The sequence below is a fragment of the Bombyx mori genome, chromosome 6 (genome assembly GCF_030269925.1).
Source record: "Bombyx mori chromosome 6, ASM3026992v2".
NCBI lineage: Eukaryota > Metazoa > Arthropoda > Insecta > Lepidoptera > Bombycidae > Bombyx > Bombyx mori.
Window position 1 is genome coordinate 6,289,231 of NC_085112.1, and position 17,973 is coordinate 6,307,203.

At 33.9% G+C, this 17,973-nt stretch overlaps 1 protein-coding gene across 4 annotated transcripts in view; it reads right to left on the reverse strand.

Annotated features, from left to right (window-relative positions):
• abd-A (abdominal A) overlaps positions 1 to 13,759 on the reverse strand; it is a 51,027-nt gene extending 37,268 nt beyond the window's left edge. Inside the window, exons 1-2 of one of the 4 annotated variants that reach the window (XM_012694100.4) lie at positions 12,967 to 13,759; positions 6,141 to 6,188 (exon numbers count right to left, since the gene is read on the reverse strand). In XM_012694100.4, the coding sequence (XP_012549554.1) occupies positions 6,141 to 6,188; positions 12,967 to 13,567 (649 nt within the window). In that variant the 5' untranslated portion in view covers positions 13,568 to 13,759. 4 annotated transcript variants of the gene reach the window in all.
• Between the last annotated feature and the right edge of the window lie 4,214 nt (positions 13,760 to 17,973).

Consider the following 17,973-nt stretch of genomic DNA (forward strand, 5'->3'; position numbering starts at 1 on the left):
GTAGGGTAGGCAACGCACTGGCGTAAACGCTGGTGACCGTGGGCGGCGGTGAATCACTTGCCATCAGGTGACCCGTCTGGCTCGTTTGCCTCTTAGTTGTTATAAAAAATAAAAAAATAACCTACCCGTGCGGACCCACAAGATGTCCTACCACCAGTAATTACGCAAATTATAATTTTTCGGGTTTGATTTTATTACACAATGTTATTTTACCGTGGAACTCAATCGTGAACATTTGTTAAGTACGTATTTCATTAAAAAAATTGGTACCCACCTGCGGGAATCGGACACCGGTCAATTCAACAATATCAATGCTTATTAACTCACTTTTAATATAATTTTTGCAGTCTTTTATTCGGCTATAAATACCAACAAACAACAATACTGTGGCCATCTGACCTTTCAATATATACATAATATAACAAAATTACTTATGTATGTTCATTAAAGCATACCACAATATTGAAATCCAAAAGTTTCTCTATGACTAAAATTCTACGAATATTTAATAACGTGGCTGTGATATTAAACAAAAAAAATATACCGTGTTTTCCCAGAAGCAGTTTTATAAATGTGAGCCTCGTAACGTAGCCTCTGTGATGTTTGTACTTCAAAAACAAGTTTCATTCATAGAGGGCAATAAAAAAATAGCTTGATTACGTAAAGCATATTTTCAGTATTAAATGGATTCGCGTTCGTATCGGATGTTATAAATCTGGATCGATCTAATTAATTTCTTTTCTGATTCAGATATTGGCATCTTGAATATTTTAAAGATTTTTTGCGCGCACACTTATTTCCAGTAATTTTGATTAAAAATATATATTCGATCTAGTAAAAGTACATTTGAGCTTTAATGAAACCAATTATTTTTCCTTTATACCAGTCAAATGTATTGCCCTATTAGTGATATAACCTAATCGCTTATAACAACTGCGAGGTCAAGATTAATAACGTTAGAGTTTAATCGTCACAAAAAAGGTCAACAAACTTTAGTATAGTTTTGAAGTTCGACTAAAAATAGAGTATTACGTAACCAGCGAAACAGCGACAACAAATAGAACCTTGGATGGCATAATGCTGGCGGACATGCGTGTACTCAATTGTCTTGTGCGCCGGGCGTAATGAATAGGCAAGAGATAGTGCGCCCACAGACGGCGTGCGAATGAAAATGACACTGACATTCAATTAAGCACATCTGTAGAAACCTTAACCGACAAACGAGTTACATAACTGCCGAATTTAAGGTAATTATTTATAGAAGCCGTTCATGCGGTTGCAACTTTTTTTTTGCTTATATGGGTGGACGAGCTCACAGCCCACCCGGTGTTAAGTGGTTACTGGAGCAGCTTGTAGGCAGCGGCTTGGTTCTGCCCCTGGCATTGCTGAAGTCCATGGGTGACGGTAACGACTCACCATCAGGTGGGCCGTGTGCTCGTCTGCCTAAAAGGGCGATAGAAAAAGCCCATAGACATCTACAACGTAAATGCGCCACCCACCTTGAGATATAAGTTCTAAGTTCTCAGTATAGCTACAGCGGCTGCCCTACCCTTCAAACCGAAACGCATTACTACTTAACGGCAGAAATAGACGGGGTGGTAGTACCTACCCGTACGGACTCACAAGAGGTCCTACTATCAGTAAAACTGCGTTAGTTTTACAATTTTTCAATATTGAAGCACGTTTAAATCGTGTATAATAACTAGACTATTTCACTCTCCAGCCTGCAATCTATTTTTTAAATTATTTCATTCGGATAAATACATAGTTTACTATTTTTCTATATTTAGCAATAACAATTTTTATTTTGATATCTAAACTAAGTTTTGAAAAAATATATAGATACAAACCCACATGATCTATCATTGATATTTGAATACAACTACAATTATATTTTATTTAGCTTTCGTTTATACGCAGTATATTTGTTTATTATTCAATAATACAATGTTCATTTCTTAGGTGTTTGTTGCAAAACTACGCACACAAACAAACTACAATGTTCTGTGCAAAACAACATTTCGTGTTACGAGTTTCAACATTATAACTTGGGAATATGCAATCACGGGATCACACGACAGCTATGTTAGGTTAGGTCTCGTCGTTTTCATGTACAGTAACTTATAAGGTGCATAAAGCTTGACAAAACAGCGTTGGCCAGCGACGCGCGACGCGACGGCGGTCGGTCGGGCGCGCCATTATGGAAATTGATTTCCGTCTAAAGCACTTTGACGCTTATAAACATACGTAAATGTCCACGAGACTGTTTCAGTATACATAAAAATGAGTTGTATCATTTTTGAATTGCCCTTAAATACGCATATAGAACTCTTACGATAATCATCGATCGACTATAAATAATAAAACAAACCATTCACAGCTGAATCGAACGCAACGAAATAACAGTATAGAATATATATATTTTTGTATTATAAATCACAGTTTGCGACTAAATAAATTAGTTTTACGGAATAAAATACGAAGAGACTATCGTAAATCAAGCGTCAGTTTTCTCAACTCTTTCTTTTTAATGAGGTTCGAAACGTTCGTCTGTCGCTAAGGCACTCCGCAGATGTCCGGCCAGCTGTTTCTATGACAGTCACGTTCACGAATCTGACAATGTGCTCGTACTACACTACGCCGCGGGCGTTGCTCGTTAAATTTTTATTACCACAAGGTCGCCAGTTTATGGTCAATTCTCAACAGTTATTGTTCGCGGACGAACTTTTTAAAGCACTAGTGTTGATCATTTTATAACGGTTAAACATTCACAGTGATTAACACACAATTGTTGTGACGTTTGTGTTTTTTCTTAACACACTCATCGAGCGTGATTCTCAATGAATCATATTATTATAGTGATGATAAAATCGTGTTTTAATGTGTTTTTGTAGTACGATTAAAACAATTTCGATTGAAATGAGTCTTATTACAATAGATTTATGGAAGAAAATATATGTTGTTAATTAGATTCGAGTCTTCGAACCGTGCAGGAGCTACTGAATGGGCACATGTGTAATAAATTTAGAAACCGGAGTTCTCTCGTGTTCAACACACTATATGATAACAAACGATGTTTTGACTGCAATTTCGGCTATATCGATTTTCGAATAACAATCACACTGATCGTAATAAAGCAATTTGCCGGCATGCCAACAAAACAATGGTCCCTTTCTAAGGTTATTTTAAAAGCTTTCGACGCCTTGATTTAAAACCCTTTGAGTTACACCTTATTTGTAAACATCACCCAAGCACAAAGGATTGCTGTTTTTAGAAGAAAAAAAATTGCACAACCCCATTGCCGTGAACCCTTTTGTTTGGTTATTGTTATTTCGCAAGTCCGGTGAAAGTTACACTTTTTGTTTTGTTCTTCCAAGTGCTCCAAGATTGAATGATTTTGTAAGTAATTGATTTGTTAAAATATTCGTTAAGGAACGTACACCGATGATATTTATTTTATTAAAATTTAATCCCACAAAAATAAAACTATTTCCATTGCTAAAATAAATGAAATAATAATATATTGGAGGAAACATCTGAAATATCCGTTTGGTAAGTATTTGGAGCATCTCACAGTATTTATATGAAACATTTGAACGTTCAATGAAATTTAATTACAGTAGGTTTATTTTTTACTGAAAAATTATATGTCGAAAGCTTACGAAGCGAATTTACAGTTCAGCATATAAATTTTGGGGAATACCAATTATTTTATTGGATTAAAATGTAATACTTTGGTAGAAATTTGTTTTTTCATGAGTTTATTGAAAGAAAATAATCTTTCTTTAAAAATACTGAAGTTTTTACTCAACTATTCATCACTTAACAGATAAAAATAGAACGATGCTTCTCCAGAAATGTTGCAGGTAGTGAGTGAGTCTTGCGCGCAATAAAATTGTAAAGTTTGCGCAAAACTTTTTACCTTAATGATGGTTTGCGTTGCTCTGACCTACAATCGTCCTTTGTCTGTGGAGAAAGTTTGTATTCTATACATTTTAAACCCCTTCTATTACTTTCTGACACAAAACAATAACGCGTTTCTCTTAAAGAATTCGCACAGAATATCCGAGCTTCCTAAAAAACACTAGTGATATATGATGCAGACACTACAAACAAAAGTGGACACAAAGTCGTAAAATTACACTAAGCCTATCAAATAAAAACACCCGAAATATGTTAATATTCCATAGTAAAATCAAATATTTATATGTGACATCAAAAGTCACTAGCATTTAAAAGACAAAAAAAAATGGATTTTTATTATTTTATTTTTTATATATTTAGAAATCATGTAGGTATACCATAGTTGGCAAATGGTTAAAAGACCATAGTGATTATTTCCTACAGTAGTATTTGTAGGTAAATTTCAACATAAAATATGGAATAAAAATACATTTTGGCATCCAATTAAAAAAGGTAGCCACTTATTTCGAAAAAGCTCTTCGATCAATAATACTACTAGATTTCCGATTAGCGCTTCAAAAACGGCCCGAAAAATAAGACCACAAATAAATTTGTGGTCTTATTTCAAATTAGTATGGTCCAATCATAGCCAACACTAAGACGTCAAACCGCTGCACTGCGCGTTCAAAAACGGAGTAAAAACCACCGTAACACCAAGGTTTTGGAAGGAATATATTTTTTTGGTAAGTTTATATTATTAAGTAAATTTCATAAAATAATAAACAGAATTATATACTAAATAAAATTCAATTTACGAATATTGTAATTGTTTGGCCAATGTTTGCAACAAGGCACCAACTATTGTAACAAACATCACCTATTCTTGAACAGGGAATGCATAGAGTAGTTTTGTTATTTTATAATGTTATTTTTGTTTGTAGATTTCCTAGTAGCCCCTTTTCGCTGTGCACAATGGATATATATTGTCGCGAAAGAAGGAGGATAAGAAATATAGAACCCTTATAAAAATTCTAGAATTGTTCAATGGTGGTGGCAAATCAATGCAAAAAAGTATTATAAAAACTTTATATGTATGTGTAAATATTTTAAGCGTATATGCTGAAAAGGATTTGTTTTCTGGGGGAAACGAACACAGCCATAAAATAAGCCTAAATTAAACTGATTATAGAAAAATTCATTGATATAAGATTACATTATATATTTTGTAAAAAAGAAACCGCTCATATAAAAATGACTTATAATGACAGCTTTATAACAAGCTGAATCTGTTTAAAGGTAATTAAACAAACAAAAAAATTGTTATATTTACTTCTGTATAAAGAATACGTGGAAAACGTTGTTGTTCCCTTGTTTCCTTTCATATTTTTTTTACTTTATTCAATTTTATTATTTATTACCTATTTGTTGTAATAGCGGCAATGTAAAATATTATGTACAACTTTTTTGAATCGGTCAAAAATAGTTGCGACCATACAAAACAAACCTAAAACAAATATATTCTGCAACTCTACGTCTTTCAATACTTACTGTGTTCTGAGCATTGAAATGTAATACCAAGAACTACATCTAGTTCCACAATACAATAAGCACGAAATTTTAAACAAATATTTTTAACCTTATTGATTAGTCTTTATGTATCATTTTAGAATAAATATTTTTGTACTGATGACTTTTTATGTTCAAGTGACATTTTAAATTTATGCCACAATATTCTTTCTCTGACGAAAGGACCTAAATAAATATATTTTGCAATGGTAATTAAACTTTATGTTTAAGCATTAAGGTTTATAATAAACTGAAGTCGTTAACATTATTAACCTTTTTTCTAAGAAATGAAGATGTTTTCGGGTCTGAAAACGTGGCCACTCGAGCGTCTTATTTTTGTTCCTGATCCCTAATCTAGTAGTATTATTGATCGAAGAAAAAGCTATATCAAATAATTAATTGCAACGAAATCGTACGGAAGGCTTTGTCTTTTTTAAATGGAACGTTTAGATGATTATGTACACGTGCGATTTCCGATATACACAAATGAATAGAATTACATAATGACAGTACAAAAACAAACAAAAAAAAATAACAAATGATAATAACAATTTTCGAAATTAATCACTCTTCAAATCGCAGTGTTTCATAGTCAACTAGAATCTAAACAAAATTTGTATTTAAAAACTAAAGAAAAATAAATTTGAAACGATAAATACCATTGAACTCACCGCAGACCACGCGGTCGAAGGGGTTCATCCAATCTGGAAATGGAAAATCTATTATCAATCGTATTGAAAGTCCTTTATACTGGTAGGATAGCATGCACAACAGATAAAGCCGGATACAGGCGAGCCATAATTTACAATCTTAAGGCAACTTTCTACAACCAAAAAAACAGCATTGACTTAAAATATTTTCTGCAAATCGAAAATAAAATTACATTCGGTTCTGATATTGATTTGGTATATTCGTAGATATACTAAGTTCACAAGTATTGTTTTATTTTAGAGTTGCCAATGCAAGATTTTTCAAATTAGGAATACCTAATGAAAAAAACGTATTCATCTATTTAAAAAGCAATCTAACACCAGAAGAAGCAAAGCAATTAGTAAGTACCACAATGCGAACATATATGTAGTTCACTACCTTTATGTAAAAAGAAAAAATGTATGCATACCCATTAAGAGAAGTAAATATTTTAGGGACTTTACTGTGGCTTTTACCCCACTAACTACGGATTAATTTACGTATTCAAAAGGTATAGGATGTAGAACATAGGATGAAAAAGTTATAATGAAAACTATGCTACTACTATTATCAACAGATGTAAATAGGTGTATGTGTGGTGTTAAATAATAAAAGTTAGGTATTCGATTATGATAATTTTAGTACAGTAGTTTTCTTCGATTTTCGTGTGTCTAAAACATATTATAATTATATTTAAGACTCGCATTTTGAGTTTTTTTAGTTCATATAAACAACTAGGTATGCCTACGGCTTAATCTCGCTTTTACCACTTTCATTTAATTATATCCGACGTTTGGAATACTTTACAGTTTTCGTGGTAACGGAATACTAAGGTATCAATCCTGGAAATAATAATATAGCGCCGATTTAAAAAAAAAATAATGATTTTTTTTTATCACACATTATGAACTAGTAGTATCTTGAGATCTAGTATTTTGTGAGGACTTGTATTTTCATCATCACAATGAGAAAATACCAGATGTTTGATAAACACCAATCACCTTCCTTACTAAAGTTTGGGTATTTTTTATTGCAATTCTAAATGGACTCTAATGAAAATAACAAACTCGAAATTAAGCCATAAAAGTAATTTTACAATTTTAGATGCAGCTCAAATTCTATATACATTGATTTAAAAAATATAGATGCACTCATAGCTATTATTGGCTTTTTAGAAAAAAAATCTTTAAGCAATCTACGAACGTTGGTTCTGTAATAATTTATCATTAGATGACTTTGGTCTTCGATGAATTTAAAAAGAGCAAAGAAACAAGTTAATAAATAAATCGACCACATATTTTATAATGTTTGTGAGTTCAATTAATAAATCTAGCTTGGAAATTTAAATGCAACAAAAAGGTAGTATTTTTATTAGTATCTGAGAACACACAAATTAAAATACGGAGCGGAAACAGTACATGTAAAGGTGGGTAGTCAAAAAAGTGGCTGCTTGTATTTTTTTTTTTCTTAATATCAACAGTTGTATCTAAAAAAAGATTGCAATTAAAAACGAATAAAGAAGCTATAGAGTTGAAGATTTCTACAGATGTAAATAGGCGAACAATTATGGTAACAATTGCCTATTAATTACCTTTTATCGTTGTTCTATAGACGATTTTACGAGTAAAAACATTTTTAATTGCTTTCAATCAATTAGATCTGGTTTTACGATGTATGTATGTGAAACGTAGTAGTTTTTAACGCTTTATTTCTTTTGAATCGTTTTGTGGATTAATAAAATTAATAAACAATGTAATATAATTCATTGTCAAATTCGATGTAACATATTTTAATAGGTGCTAATTAAGAACTGGCATTACGTGAAATAAAACGATCGAGTTCTTTTGATCGGAAACATTAATTTCGTCGTGAACGATTGGTTTAATTAAGCGAAAAGAACGCGATTATAATGAAAATAAAATAAAGTTTCCGTTACAATTCGTACAAATTGGAATCGTGACAAAATATAGGACGGTTTTATTTTTTAAATGGAAAGGTTTTTTTTTATGATTGAAGGATTACTGGTGGCCCGGAGGCCTTTCCAGTTTCATCAGGACAGGTGGGCGAGCAAAGGCTCAGCCAGGAGGGGTGGGATTTGCTAACAGCTACCCGAGCGCCTCCGAAGGAGACCTAACAGCTCAAGAGTAGCTGCTTCGCGAATGAATCTACTACCGGATCGGAATCGCGACCCGCTGAGAAGAGCCGGCGAGAAACTCAGCGAGCTGATTCATGGGATATGGAAAGGTAAAAAGTATTATAACGCACTGAATAATTTATGTAAGTACTTATACTCGTACGGAGGTTTATGGACAAGAACTGCCAAAGAGGAATGGAAAAGGTTGGAGGAGGCCTTTGTCAATAAATGACATACAGACGGGGTTACCGATGCTAAATAGTTAAGGATAGAGTTAAGACTTTAATATATATAAAGTATATAAAAATAAAATTGTTAACAAAAAGAAAATTAAGATATGTAAATGAAATACTGTCTGAATAAAGGCTATTATTATTATTATTATACTTATACTCGTATAGCAAATTTTAAAAGGCAGATTTGCTTATACACACCCATGTAATAATTAAAAAATATCCCTTATGCGTACTATTACAGTATAAAACTAATTGCAATGCAGTGACTAAAATGTCTGTCTATGTAATTAATACATTAATTGCATTGTTGTGGGTGTTGTAATAACCGTTTAAAGGTAGGACTATCCAAATGCGCTATTAACGATAGTTGATCTTAAATACAGTACTATCACAAGTGTGATACACAACGTACGAGATAAATTTAATGGATAGTTTAATTAATTGTGCGCTGCAAATAGCAATCAATAGTGTTAAGGGCTTTTGATGGCATGTGGGTTCCGTTTGCACACGGCGCCCTGCGATTGGCTACGACTGACGGCCATATTTGATCCGCGCATGCGTTCGTTAGGACGCTCACATGTGACTGGTGCTCATCTTCCCGCCGCACTCTATGTTTGTGTGACGGTGTGACCAGGATAATGACGCTTGAAAATAATCGAGTTATTTTATCAATAATGTTTTTATTGTCTTTGAATTGTAATTACCTTTTTTATTAACGCAATTAACTCACATACGTTTCGTTTTTTATTTACGACTTCAAAATTAATTCAAAAGATTATTTTTCAGATTCAATACACTCTTCATTATTTAATGTGAAGATAAATGCCGCTTTTGAGTCGACCAAAAGTCTAAACACTACGATATGAAATTTACTCGTCATAAAGAAATCCATTACTGCATTCCGTTTCATTCATATGAAAATTTTAAACGACACCACAATTTAGCGATTACGGCGAACGACTGTCTGTGCGCTGACAACTCTGTAAAATAATTTGGAGTACGCGCCGCTCCACCTGGCTCCGTAGTGGCCGGCGCGTTATTTTCGGCCACTTCAAGACAGATCCTCGGCTCCATCGCCCCGGACATTTTTACAAGCCAGCATCGGCGCTAAATCACGAAAATAGGCCATTCCCAAACAACAAAAAACGATTATAGGCCGTTTTATGTAATTTTAGTGATCTACAACGCGTTCTTGACGGCGAGTTGGCTTTGAAACTACGTTCTTTGCAGCGTGTCATCCGCTCTAGCTGTAAATATGTGCCAACAGGGTTGACAGTTCTTAACGCGTGTCTTTGTAGATATTTTCATAAAAACAATCTTTATGCGTTTTTTTTTTCTCGATCATATATAATAAATATATGCTTGCCTCTGATCATTTGAAATTACCGGCATTTTGAATACATCTAAAATTAATGAATGCTGAATTATCCCCACCTTGACATTTGGAGCTACATTTGTTTTTATGTAATTTAAAAACTAGGCACATACTACAATGATTGAACATTTTGAGTAAATTACGATTTTAATAATAATTAATTTTATTTTTATTTTTAATTTACACAACAAATCCGAATACATTATAGCTTCTGCATGACAAAAAAAAAGGTCTCGAATCGCTTCAGAAGCTCAAAGCTGTGTGAGAAAGTGCTTTATAAATTACTGTGAAAACGAATATTGTTAAATATTAAGACTATAATGTTATATCAGGACTGTTGGTTTGATTTATCCGCTAACAATCCGATATAAAACGATGATCTTACGCAATAAGCGATTTCGTCTAGATGTTTTTTTTTTTTCTACAAAAAAATACATTAGTCGAAAATAACAAACCATGAATTTAGAAGTCAATTTTTTTTAGAGAGATTTTTTAACCTGTGAGTAGTCAGTGGATTTTATATATAGTTATTCGTTAATTAATTTTTACTCGCCTAATGGACATCTGTTAAGCTACTGAGCCTTATGTTTAAGATATCGATCGATGTATCGATCGGTTCATTTCTCAAATAAATAAATAAAAACTGACAACAAAGAGGTGTTTTCTTGACAGTATCGACAGAAATACATTACGTAATTAAAGCAGTTATATAAATTATGACTTAGAAAAAAACATTTGAATGTGAACGCCATTAGAAACATTCTAATTATACTAATACGGCATGATTTTTAAGAAATTCAACTTGTATTAATCGTTTCCATAGTCTTATTTGAAACTCTTAATCTTATTAATGACTTATTTATACTAAAAACTTTGTATAATTTATTTTTTTAAAAGTAGATGATAATCAGATACTTCTTTGTCTATAAAGGTTAATGTGTTTATTTGCCCGCATTAAAGTAAATTAGATGGTCTTGCAAAGTTATTTTCCAATTTATGCTTAAGCAAATTGTTTCTTAATATCAATTCAGTCTTTCCATCAAAGTTCCATTTCTAGCTACTGCAATCTAATTTTATCAAAACCATAGAGTATCGAATTTAATTTCACGGCGAAAATATTCATCAAGCAACCTATTTATCTACCTATGATATTTTCCGTCCTTCTGCTAATGTTAATTCGTGATACGGACAACATTATTCATATACACACTTTGCTGTTTTATTATATTAAGCACCTGTTGAATTATAATGAAAACGTTTTTATTTTATTTACCAGAACATATATTACGAAAATTGAGTTGCAAAATGTTTAAATCTATCATCTCCTGCTAATTTCATTCGATACGCCATTTTCGATTGAATACAAAATCATTCTCGTGTGAATCTCGAACTATAAAACAAAGAGCTATAATCGAAGCAAAAACCGAAAAGAAGGACATAAATGAGGATCTTACGTTTATTTTATAGTTAAATTATATAATTATTAAGTTTCTTAAATTATATTTAGAGTACACGCAACGGTATTCTAGTATTAACAGCGCGACTGATTGTGCGTTTTTATCTACGGAAGAATGATTGCTAGATAATAAAAGTGCAAATAAAAATAATTGTACCATTGTATGCAAAACGCACAGGCAATTCGAGAATGTAATGGGTCGCCATTTGGAGTACTAAGTGGACCTCACAGAAGGCCCGCAAATACGTAGGCATTAACAAAGTGTAATAAAAAAGCATCTCTGTCGTTATTATAACCATTCTGAATATTCTCTGATCAATTTAGATAGAAGTTAACGGTTTGCGATTTTGATAAATAAAAACACGTTTTTTCTATGTTACTCTTAATATCGTATAATTTCCATATAATGGGTTCAGTGGCATTGGGCATGTACATATTATGTATTATATTTGAATACCATGCCGGAGAAAATCGAGACCGACTTACTGAATTTTAGTTACAAACCAGATATAATTTAACTATAACGAGAATAATTATAATGAAATTAATGGTAAATATTATTCCTTCATTTCAATAACTGCTTAATCATTTGAAAGAAAAAAAAAACGATTAGTTATTTTATGATTACCGATAATATTTATTTATTGTTTTTTAATTAAAATTTTATCACTCAATCATCAATAGTATTAATGAGCCGCAAAACTTTATTAGCTATTAATTCAAAGGCCTCCTTTTGCAGTTTTTATATTGCAATGAAAATTAAGTTTATGCAACAATTGAATTTAATTCTTATTGTTATTAATATTTTTTAATGTAATTCAATACATTGCTGTTATTTTATTGTTAATTAATATGTTTATAACTAATTCATTGTCGTTTGAAATCCTAATTGATTTTTATCATCTCTAAAAGAGAATTCTACTCTCCGTCGGCCGTCGCCGTCTAGTTTAAATCAACGTTATTTTAGCTGAAATAGCATATATTTTAAAAGAAATAATGCCCTTTTCATAAAACCATAAAACGATTTTTTATAATTGTATTATAATTGTTCATTTGTCATCTGTTCTAAATTAAATTTCCGTAAACGTCAGGCCTGAAATACGTTAGCAGGTGCGAATTTTTTTGATAGTACCTAAAATTTTTTATCGTTTTTATATATTATTATATCTTATTATAAAAATTGTTGAATGTTCAATTACTTTTTTATTCTTATTAGAAAGATAAAAATACGAAATGAATAAATAAATAATATAAAATATCATCATGGGTACATTTAAACCAAGTTTTTTCGTTCTCACAGTTGAAGTAGGTACATTGGTTATGGCACATTAATGTTAATTGTAATTAATTCACACGTTTAATTTGCTTAGAAAAACTGTCGTAAAAAGCGAAATACTAAATAGTAACATTTGAACGTTTTTGAATCTTAAACAAGCGATACTCATAAATAAATTGATAACAAATGCTAAAAATGAAACAAACAGTGCTTTAGCGAGTTTTTTGTTAAAAGTAAATAATTAATTAAATAATACGTGAAATAAATTTCCAGGTAAATAAATAGGATAACACCGCAACTGAACATGCAGTCAAGAAGTAAAGCATTTACCAGTGATGGACATCCACGGGTATCTGGGGATTTCAGGGAGCGTCTGTGCTGAGGGCTGAGCGCAGGCCACCCCCATGGCGTCCGCGGTAGCTGCGTTAGCTGCGGAGGCCGCCGAAGCTGCTGCCTGGTGGTAAAACTGAGCCGCTGCTGCCATGCTCGCCGACGCAGCAGACACGGCTGCGCCCCCATTGTGCTGACCCAGAGCGTAATTCACCATCGGATCAGGACCCACGGCGGTCGGGTATCGACAACTCTTGTCATCTGCTGCTGACAGTCCCCCGCCCGCCGAGAACGGCACTGAGCCTCCGAACTGCTGGTGATGCGACACGTACGGATACATTCTCGCCGGCGCCCCCGGCGACGCCGACGATGAAGATGAAGACCTCTGCGGGCTCCCGGCACCCGGTGAGCCTGCTCCCAGCGCTGCCGCACCCAGTCCGCCAGACAGCGAACTAGACAGCGAGGTAGACAGCGACGATGACAGCGAAGACGACAGCGACGCCTCTATAGGCGACGCTCCGGCACCGGCAAATAAATTCTGGTGGTGGAATTGCTGGTGGTATTTTGGGAGCATGCTATCGATGATGAACTTGGAACTCATCGCTCGGCGGCGACGCGGCGCGCGACGATCGCCTCGCGGGAGATGCGTTTATCGCCGGCGATTCGGATCGATTCTCGCGCGTGCACCTCTACTATGGCCGCGGATCGTTTATGACCCGCGTATGAGGCTCTACGACTCTGAATTCCCGTCGTAGCGAGCGTTTACCGCTGCCGAGCGCGCCACTCGAGACGGCAAAACCGGTCACGTGCGTGTGAGCGAGATGCAATGATGAAGGCGGTGTACCCGCCGAAACCCTCTCCGTCTCATTAATTCCTACCTGCGTGGCTTATATTAGAAAGAGATAAAAGCTATTCGCTAACGACTATTTCGACGGCCATTGTTCGTAATGGCGCCTGACCCCGCGCTCCCCCGCGCTGACGTAGTCTACGCCAATAGTGATCCGGTGCAGAACATTCACCGCCAATCACAAACCATTCCGGCACTTCCAGTTGTCAAACTGAACGGCTTTATGCATTATTGCCGAATCACTTTAATTTATATAAAGGTAATTGATTTAATTTTTATCTTTTTTTTTATTCCGCCTATACCGGTTTTATATTAACACAAATATATTAAAAAACACGGTATCTTATTTAGTTTCGAATCATAGACAAATTTAAAACTAAATATTTTTTATTTGAAGTCATTAAAAATATTTTTAGTTTTTCATAAAGAAATAAGGTTGTTGATAAGGAAAGGTTGCGATTCTCAAAAGAAAATACAAGATAATATAATAATATTAGTTTGGCGTTGTTGTCTATTTAAAATGTAGGTACTGCTCATTTACTAATTATTCGTTAGTATGTACTTTTAATTTTGCCAAAAATAAATGAACTTGCTGCCCACTTAATGGTAATTAATCACCGTCAGTCAAACGACTTTACAAAATAAGGAGAACAGTACATACATGGCCCAAAAGGAAATATTATTTTTAAATTATGTAACTTTAAAAAAAATGTTACATACATTATGTACAAATTCAATTGATTAAGTTTTTGTTCTCGCAATTAAACAATGCAACACGCAGCATATAATGCAAACAATGCAATTATATGGAAAATCACTGAATATTATCATTTAATTAATTACTCACAATGCCTGTGGAATTAACGGCACAAAATTCAGGCAGTATTAATATTAATACAACCTGTATTTTGTACTATCTGTAGGTATATATGTATAAATATATATATAAATATATTGTTTTCCCATTTCCAATAACGTAGAGTAGGTAGGTGGTAGGTCACAGGCTACCCAAGCAAATGTCATTTGCATATGTACTAACTCCTCGTTGCTTAAAAGTTAGGACGCCTGGTGCATACGTATCAAGAGATGTGACTGTGCTGGAGTTCTAATTTCGTAAGCAGGCCCAACCAATCAATTAGTAAATTCACAAACTTTTGTGGTTTGTAAAAAAAATTGATGTATCTAATATTTTCTACCAATTGTGGCTGGAATACTAGGGCTCTGGAATAGATTGGTTTGTGATATTTTCAGAACGTTATGATATGTTTTGTGCTTACGGGTGGTAATCGTATATTGTAAACGGTGGTAAACGGGTATATCGTTGTTAGTTCACAATGTTGGGTAGCACTAATCTGCCAGTTTCGCTTGAAATGGAAAAATAGCTGCTGTAATTAAAAATCCAACATCGTATCTCAAGATACGTAGCTGCATTCACGCTATGATGTATATTCCCATCCAGTAGCTTTTTAGCGCCAGGTGGGTCGAGGTAGTTCATCTGTGCAGTACTATTTTTTTACAAGCAACGCCAAAGAAATTTAGTTTTCTGTAGGCAGCGGTGGTACATACATGTGTACCTAAGTAGATCAAATAAATGCCGCCACCCAAACCATTAATTTACTATGTAGAAATATGCACTCATCACCTCCTTTTCATCTAATGTTATTGAATTTTAGACACCCTCTTTGATATTTTAACATTTTTGTCAAGATTATTTCATTTATATAGTAATTTCACAATGATACAATTTTACTCTAACAATCACATAAGATGTATAAAGTCTAGCAAATTTTGAAATGAAATTTATGTAATTAGACAGGATATTTAAAAAAAACAATTTGACTATTATTTTGAGAAAATTATTAGTTTTCATAGGACAGGAATTATAATGGTACTGTACAGAGTTAATATTGTAATTATTCATAAACACATCAGTTTCGAAACAACAACATCTGTAATTTCAGCTATAGGTAAACCGAAAACACTCGTTATGCAGAATTCTTACCTTTGTCTTTTTTTATAAGCTAACGACAAGCGACCCACTAGTTGCTGATTTTATACTCCACTATCTAAGCTATATAACATCTATTTCCGCAACTCTTGCATTTGCAGAGCACTAAAAAGCCAGTAACAGCAGCCATCTTGCAGCCAGGAACCATCGCAGTCATAACAAGTTTATTACAGCCGACTAATCATGATTTCGGATCCAACAACACGCCTTCACTACCTTATGGTATCGCTGCAGCTCACTACCACCCTGCCTTGCTTCATTGCACACTGCCATGTCAAACAAGCGGCGTCAGGGCTTAAATAATTATCATTCCCGACTTAGTAGATCTACATTATGTGCAGCATAGCATAGTCTCGACTCACTCTAGACTTCGAGCAGCATTGGGACTTGCAAACTAATCTCAACACACACATTACAATACTTACTGGTACGGTCTATGATCTTGAATGGGTGTCACGTGGCGGTGGCTACACAGAAGTGTTGCTTCCAAGAAGAATGTTGAATTTTTCAGAAATGCTTTTAAGAGGGTGCTGTATGCACATAAGGGTTTTCTATCATGCCGATTGTCTCCGCCGTAGAGCAATCAATATCCCGTTTATATCTAAAGAGCAGGGCGGTAGTGTTCAGTAATTACCGGAGCTCAAAGAGATCACAACGTTAATGCTGGCACCCACCTTGAGGACTGAGTTTGAACCCTCAACTGTACAGATTAATGGCATTAGTCAACTCGTTAGCATCGCCTTGAAATGGACATGGTAGATTTAAGTAATTATTGTTTTAGCCCGCTGTTTCCTATACATGCCGACCTGCAAATTTCTCTTGTGCAACGGTGTCTAAAGCAGATGTTTGTTTCTCTAAATTTAGAAGTCATAAATGAATGTGCCACGTGCTTTAGGCGCGCGATGGACACCTACTGCACCGGCGTGGATGATAAATGGCAGGCCCCAAACCGTTCGCGTACCGAGAAAAAAAAATATAAATTCCAAATTATGAAAGTAAAAAAAAGAATTGCTCATGATTGCATTACACCGGCCACGTGGTAAGCGGATACTTTCTGTCTCACTCGATCCACTACTGCTTTCTCTGTCTCACTTTTCATTCAGCATCACGAGTCGTAACCGCACCGAACACATGTGCAATAACAATCTTTACAACCATTACAATAAAACAGTTTATTGCCTGAGAAGTTTATTTATTTATAACACTTTAGATTGTTACGCATGTTTAGTGCATGGTTTTTATAGGCTTAAGTTGCCTTTTCAGCTTTATCAGGTCGGTGGTATGACGGTGTGGCAGTAGAGTATTGCATAAGTATAGATTTTATGTTGTTATTGTGATGTTTTTGTAGTAAACGTATGGAATACGTGATACGGTCAGTCATATGTGCTTAATTCAATAAAGAATATTGTAGAGCACAGCATTCTTGTTTTCGTAATAAAACTATTAGGTTATTAGACGATAAATGTATTTTGGTGTTGAAAATATTTTAGAATTAATTTGCGAACCGAATACCATGAGATACTTAATTAATTATTTAAATGGCGATAAAATGCTTATTGAGGTCATTATCGACACTGAATGAACATAATAATAGGTGTGTACGTTACCTGTTATTTAAAACAGTATTCTGTATTAGACTGGTAAATTTTTCCTTCAGATTTTTTAAATTTCCGTTTTTTTTTGTTTTGTTTAAAGCATCGAATAAAATGACCATTCTTCACTAGTAGATAATATAAAAGATAATTAAGTTCGACTAAGCTTAAATTAATGTTTGTTTTGTTTTGTACCTACGTAGTTCTTAATCTAATATTTTTCAAGAAAATCAATTGTTAACAGAACTATGCACTCCTCTTTGTCAATTGTCGGTCAAAGTGCTCTGTATGGATCCTTTGAAGGAAAATACGTTAAAGGGAAATACATAAGTTCTTACACTATAATTAAATCGAAACTGTTAAAAACTTGTTTGTAGTGTAAAGCTGTTTTAAAATTTTATAAATCGAACGATAGGTACTTAGGTATACTAGAGGTCCCGCAGTAGTCGAAATTCGACTATAATTAATTGGAATTGTAAGTTTGTACAGTATTATGATTGTATTTTATACTTCTATAATCACAAATTTCGCCAAGACTACACTATAAAAAATATTAACAA